The 6,961-nt window shown below is 42.1% G+C and overlaps 1 protein-coding gene across 1 annotated transcript; it reads right to left on the bottom strand.

Annotated features, from left to right (window-relative positions):
- Positions 1 to 1,735, bottom strand: LOC127130238 (uncharacterized). Its single transcript, XM_051059282.1, has 2 exons — positions 191 to 1,735; positions 1 to 33 (listed from the first exon to the last, which is right to left on the bottom strand). Exons 1-2 carry the CDS (start codon positions 1,733 to 1,735, stop codon positions 1 to 3), a joined length of 1,578 nt encoding a protein of 525 aa, XP_050915239.1.
- Between the last annotated feature and the right edge of the window lie 5,226 nt (positions 1,736 to 6,961).

Here is a 6,961-nt window from a genome sequence, read left to right as displayed (position 1 = left end):
TCATTTTCTGATATAAGGTGGAGGTAACTGCCCCTGCAGCATGAATCCAGGGACGCCCCAATAAGCAGCTATATGCTGGATTAATATCCATGACTTGGAAATTAATCGGGAATACATGAGGGCCAATCAATATGGGCAATTCAACCTCTCCAATCATTGTTCTCCTGGAACCATCAAAAGCTTTCACTACCAAGGCACTGGGCTTCATAGTTGGTCCTTGATAAGATAACTTGGCGAGTGTTCTCTTTGGCATAACATTCAGAGAAGATCCGGTATCAACTAACACTCTTGCCAAAGCATCATCTTTGCATTTCATCGAGATATGGAGGGCACAATTGTGATTTTGTCCATCCTCAGGTAATTCCTCTTCACTGAAGCTCAAAGTATTACAAGTTGTGATGTTTGCCACTACCCCATCAAATTGGTCTACTGTTATGCTTTGTGTTACATGAGCTTGAGCAAGCACCTTCAACAAAGCCTCCCTATGGGCTTGGGAGTTCAGTAGCAGAGACAGAATAGAGATCTTAGATGGTGTTTGATGCAGCTGATCCACCACTTTGTAGTCACTTCTCTTGATTAACTTCAAGAATTCAACAGCATCTTCGGATTGGACCACTTCGGGTTCTTTAGTGGGAGCTGCAACCGTTGATTCCTTGTTTGGCCCTTGAGGAGTCACATTGAATTCGGGCGTATAGATTCGACCACTACGGGTCATTCTGCTCATTCCTGCAATATTGGTGACATCTTCACTTACAGCTTTTATCACTTCAGCGTCTGCACTTCCTTCAACAACCTTATCCACAACAGTAATCTCATATTTCCAAGGCACGGCCTTGGTGCTCTCATATGGAAAAGGCGCGGGCATACATATTTCAACAGGCGACGGATGACTATTCTCAGGAACCACTCCACCACTATAATATGGGATTTCAACTGGTTCAGGTAAATTGAAACAAGGTTCAATTACCAACACATCTTCATTCTTCACAGCACTGGATATTTGAAGCACTCCTTTATCCATCAAATCTTGAATGTTGTCCCGTACCACCTGACATCCCTTTGGGTATGGGGCAAACTCTTCACAATTGTCATGATCAACATTAATCAGGCCAACTTCCACCAATCGGGCACGGAATGCTGCCAAAGGAGTCTTTACATCATCCACCTTCTCAACCATAACAACAGTAGATGCATCTTCAATGGTGTTCACCGCCGGATCTCCATGGGGAGGAAGAGGTTTGCTTTTCACATTCGGTCCCATGTCCTTAAAAGACAAGATCTTGCTCTCAATCAATTCCCGAACCCTGTGCTTTAGAGCGTAACAACCCTCTAGGTCATGCCCGGGGGCACCCTCATGAAAAGGACAGTGTGCATTAGGTTTGTACCATGGAGGAAGACGGTCAGGTGGAGGTCCCATAGGTCTAGGAACCACCAAACCCTTTTGCAACAAGGAGGGATAAAGCTCAGTGTACGACATTGGGATTGGATTGAAGGTCGCCCTCTCCCCTTGCCTCTTATTCTGGTTCTGAGCATTTTGCCTCGGCGCTTGAGCTCTCGGTTGTTGATAAACAGGAGCTGCTGGTGCTTGTTGATAAGCTGGAGAAGTCATAGCACGTTGCTGAACTGGAGCTGGTCGGTAAGCTGGAGGCGCTTGATAAGCCTGAGCAGGCTGTTGATTGAATGCAGGCATCACAGCAGCCACATATGGTTGCAGAGCATACTGGACGGGATACATGGGTTGCTGATAGGGAATTGGTTGTTGAACATACTGCTGAGGTGGATATTATTGTGGTCTCCTTCTTGGAGGAGCTCTTCCTTGACCATCAGTCACAGCATTCGTTTCCCCTTCCTTCTTTCTAGGAAACCCTCCAGAGAACTTCTTTGGATTAGCACTTGAAGTTCCAGCTACAACCGCCAGTTTGCCATTCCTTCTTTCTAGGAAACCCTCCAGAGAACTTCTTTGGATTAGTACTTGAAGTTCCAGCTACAACCGCCAGTTTTCCATTCCTTACACCATATTCAACACGAGCTCCTATAGCAACAAGCTCGGAGAATCCCAAAGAAGCACTTCCAACCATCTTCTCGTAGAATTGGGGTTGGACAGTGTCGATGAACAGTTCAGCCAATTCCTTTTCAGCAAGAGGTGGTTCGACTTGAGAAGCCAGCTCCCTCCATCTCTGAGCATATTCTTTGAAGGACTCTTTGTCATGCTGGAACATGCTCTCCAACTGTCTTCTGTCAGGCGCCATGTCCATGTTGTATTTGTAATGTTTTATGAACGCATCTGACAGGTCTTGGAAACACCTGATCCTGATCTGATCCAGACTTAGATACCACTTGGAAGGAGCCCCACTCAAGTTGTTCTGAAAACAGTGAATCATCAGCTTGTCGTCCTCCACGTGTGCAGCCATTTTGCGGTAATACATGATGAGATGGCTCTTTGGACAAGTATGCCCCTTGTATTTGTCGAAGTCCGGGGTTTTGAATTTTGCTGGAATCACCAACCCGGATACAAGGCACATTTCTTTGGCAGCAGATCCAAAGACGTGGTCTCCTTCTAGATCTCAGAATTTCTTCTCAAGGAGCTGCATGTTCTCCTTTAATTCTCCGAAATCCTCAAGCCTTACTTCGTCACCAGCAACGGTTGAGTCGACAGTCTGATACATGTGGTTTTGATCTTCATAATGAGGAATATGCCTAGCATAGGCAGCTGGTGGAACCACAGTATGGATGACTGGACGTGCGTCAGTGTAAACCGGTAATGGCACGGCTTGTTGGACAGATTTCCCCATGTCGTGCACCACCTCCGCTCGGGGGACGAAGTCATAGGGTAGCCCATATGGAGGAATGGTTGAGGGTGACGTCCTCTGAGGTGGGACTTCTACTGCTGGGCCCGTGGTCTTTGAAATAACGGTCGCTTGTGGAACCTCGAACCTGAAGGTTAAAGCTTGCAGCATTTCTCGCATCTGGGACATGCCTCCTTTGATTTCGTCTAGTTCAGCTCTAACTCGGGCGCTCTCTTGTTCTTGTTCAGCCATTCTCTGTCTTGCTCTGGCGCGAGTATTGTACCGGTGTTGAAGATTCAGCGTGAAACGGTTAAAGAAAGGGCAGAATGAGACTCTATTTTGAAAATGTATGAATGCATGTATGGATGCATCTTGTTTGCAAAACTCTTGGTTCAAACTAAAAGTTTTGCTTTTTATGCGTATGCAATGAATGGATGGATGCAAAGTTTTTTTTTTGGATAAGTTCAAAGGTCCGAGGTATGGATAAACCTGATTGCTTTCTAAGGATAGGTTCTCACCGGGTATGATCTAGGGCTTTGTTACAAAGGATCCCCAGAGTCATTGATTCACAAGAATGTTTGACGCTTACGGGAAATACTTTCCGGTCGTCAACTCCATCAAGGGAATCTATTCTGGGTGAGGTTCTCGTACCGACTCTTACGAAGTATTCACCTCGGGAGTCCGCACTACGCAACCATCGACTTGGTTCTAGACAGGGTACTCAGAGTCATGGATTCAAAAGAATGTTTGACGCTTACGGAAAATACTTTCCGGTCGTCAACTCCATCTAGGGAATCTATTTTGAGCGAGGTTCTCGTATCAATTCTTACGAAGTATTCACCTCGGGAATCCACACTACGAAACCATCATTTCTAGTTGGCCAAAGGTTCAATGTTCTAAAAGGTTCTTAGAGTCATGGACCCCTTTGAAACATCGAAGCTTACGAGGTATACACCTCGGGCGACAATATTTGCAAAAGGATCTACTCTAAGTGAGGTTCTCGTACCGACTCTTACGAAGTATTCACCTCGGGAGTTCGTACTACTCAACCATCGTCCTATCTTATGTCTTTTCACTCTAGACTCGGGTGTAGAGTCTTTCCCACATGGTTTGCAATCAAATACCCAAGTACCCAACACAGTGGAACCAATATACAACAAAAATATAACAATAAAGATAATAAAAGAAATAAATAAGGAAAAGCCACACAATTAAACAAACAAAGGCACACAAACGTCCTAACTAGGCTTGACTCACTTAGGGATTGGATATGTCCCCAGCAGAGTCGCCATCTGTCGTACCTCATGGAAAAATGAGAACACGACTTAGCGAAGCGCGATCGCACGCTCGCAATGATGGACTGAACAGAGTCGCCACCGAACTTTATTTATTCCTAAAAAGGAAAGGGGAAATATTGATAAAGCCCAAGAAACAAAACGACAATGATTATTGGTCGTCGCAACCAAATCAGGGTTCGGGAGTCGATTACGCAAGGGGAAGGTATTAGCACCCCTCACGTCCGTTGTACTCAACGGGAACCATTAGGTTAGTTGTGTGTGTTAGTGTTAGTTGAAATATTAGGCTTTTCGAATTATTAGGTGGGAAAGAAAGAATAGAAGAGAGAAGAAATATTTTTGGATTTTTGACGAAGGACTAAACCTAAGTTTTTTATTAGTGGGCCTGACAAGATTTACAAATCCTGCTCCTACGTATCTCAACAGAGAAATCAAGGCTTACGTAGTTCTGGGTAGAAAAATGTTTTGTTTGTTGGTCGATTTTAGCGAAAGCTACTTTGTGTCAAATCGATGAAAACATTGTTGGACTACCCAAAACAGGTGGAGAAACATTGCCTTGCATTGTTTTGAAACAAAGTACCTTTCGTTTGAAAAAGGTTTAAGAGTCAATCGCACGGCGACGAGAAAAAGAAATTGATTGGTTTGGTGTATTTTGAGTGATGGCGAGAACTTGGATGAGCGAGATATACCTCTCGAATTCTAGCCTCAGGAGTGCACGATATACACCATGTTCAATTTCCATCTTTATTGAAAGAGGTTAAGATAGGAATTAAGTATTTTGGAATTTGATTGAGAAAGGGTTTGAAGAAACCTCATTGACAATTTTAGACGATGGCGAGAGCTAAGATAGGCGAGGCATACGTCTCGAATCTTAATCTCAGGAGTGCACGGTATACACCATGTTCCATTTCCACCTTTATTGAAAAAGTGTTAAATAAGAATTAGGTATTTTGAGTTTTGTTGTGAAAATAACTTGACCCTAGATCAAGTATTGATGGACGTTTAAGAGAAATTTGAATGAGTGTTTGAGAGAAAACAAAGTGGATAAATTTGGATGATGGCGAGGGCTAGGATTGGCGAGATATACATCTCGAATCCTAGTCTCAGGAGTGCGCGGTATACACCACGTTCCACTTCCATCTTTATTGAAAAGGTCTTGACTATGAATTAATATTTTTTGAGTTTTTATTAGGGAAAATGGCTTGACGTTGAATCAAGCGTTTGATGAAAGTTTGAAAGAAATGGAATAGAATAGGAGGGAGAAATGGATTGATTTGTTTATTGAGAAAATACTCGACGTTGGATCGAGTCTTATTTTTGATCTTTTGGAAATTGTTGATTTTATTCTTGTGTTAGTAGCTAACTAAACAATCAAAGAAATAAAACAGTAAAACTATTACACATCGGGGGAGTGGGGTACATTTTGTCAAATGGGGATTCAAAATACTGGAATAATTAAATCGGGCCCAAACAACAAATAATGCAATGTATGAGTGTAAGTGTAAGAGAACTGTCTCATTGTAAGAAGGCCCAAGAGTAAGTCATGTGAAGAAAATAACACAACAAATTATATCTACAACACACTTAAAAATTAAATCGAAAAAAAGGTAAAATCGGGATTTGTACGGATGGAAATTGAGGGACACATAAAACCTAAATAATGTGCTCAAAGCCGGTTTGCGCATGTTGACAATAATTGAAATGTCATATGCGATTAATCGAAACGCGGCGAAATATTATCAATATATCGATAAAAATAATCATGGATAAACAACATGGGAATTGTTGAATCCATAAATTAAAATCGATATTTAACAATTAAAATAAGTAAAAGGGGTAATAAACATTAGGAATAATGAGGGGATTAAAAAGAAATGTGAAATAGAAATTAAAGAAAATGCTGTAAAATATTGAACCCAGGAGCAAGGGTTTGCCAAAGCTTTCCTTTACCAACTCAGCCATACAGACATACTTGTCATAAGATCTCATGCGCTAACACATAACATAAAGAAAAACGGACCAAGCCCTTTTAAATAAAACAAAGTTGAAAAACAGTAGCAGAACTCAACAAGTTCATCTTAACGCACATAAATACTGTTTCTTTCCATTTCCAATATCAAAGATTTAACAGCAAGATATTATCACAAACAAACAGTATTGCTAAATGAAATCAAAGTGGAACAACAACCATGGTTCCCTCAGAAGGATGCAAAGCAGAATCGAAACATAGAAATAAAGTTCGGAAAGGAAGCTAACCAGTTGCGGCGAGCTCGACCGACGAATGTAGTTAAACGTTGCCTTCAAATCTCTCCTTTTCTTTTCTGAATGGTAGCCGCCAATCCTCTCCAAAAACTAGGGTTTTTCCAGCTCCTCTATGAACAGTGGCCACCTATTATATATGACTGATAGTCCTTTCTCTCTGCTGCGTTTTCAGAGTAGTGGTCGTACGGAGGATGCTTGGAGGTTGTTTGTCCTCAATCCAGCTCAGTGGTCCCTCCCTCAATTCTCTCCATTTTGAAAACTTCACCGCTGGTAAAAAAACTTTTACTATCGTAAGTTATTTCAACTGAAAAAAACTTGCATTTTTGGAATTAACTGATTTCGTGTTGTTATTGTAGCAGTTCTGCAAGCTCAAGACGGACGATCTCTGTGTAACAAACAATAACTGCTACTTGCATTTTGATTAGGTGAATGGATGGTGATGAGGTAGTGGCAAAAGAAATGGCAGTAGTTGATGGGAATTGTGCTTCGGCAGAAACATCCAAGGATTGGACAAAGTTCGTTGAAGCAGATGCTATTATAACCTGCGATTGACTGACTTGGGAACCTACTGATCAAGTTGCTGATGGGTTCTCAAACCTTGCTAGTGTTGGTGGTGTC

This window comes from Lathyrus oleraceus, chromosome 3 (genome assembly GCF_024323335.1).
Source record: "Lathyrus oleraceus cultivar Zhongwan6 chromosome 3, CAAS_Psat_ZW6_1.0, whole genome shotgun sequence".
Classification (NCBI taxonomy): Eukaryota; Viridiplantae; Streptophyta; class Magnoliopsida; order Fabales; family Fabaceae; genus Lathyrus; species Lathyrus oleraceus.
The sequence above is the reverse complement of the archived record's forward strand: the minus strand, read 5'-3'. Positions and strand labels throughout refer to the sequence as shown.

What these genes read in the sequence shown, in the direction of transcription:
- LOC127130238 (XM_051059282.1), bottom strand. Translation starts at nt 1,735, where the DNA reads ATGTATCCCGTCCAGTATGCTCTGCAACCATATGTGGCTGCTGTGATG. An exon ending in CTATGAAGCCCAGTGCCTTG is followed by an intron (nt 34 to 190) that starts GTAGTGAAAGCT and finishes TTCATGCTGCAG; the next exon opens with GGGCAGTTACCTCCACCTTA.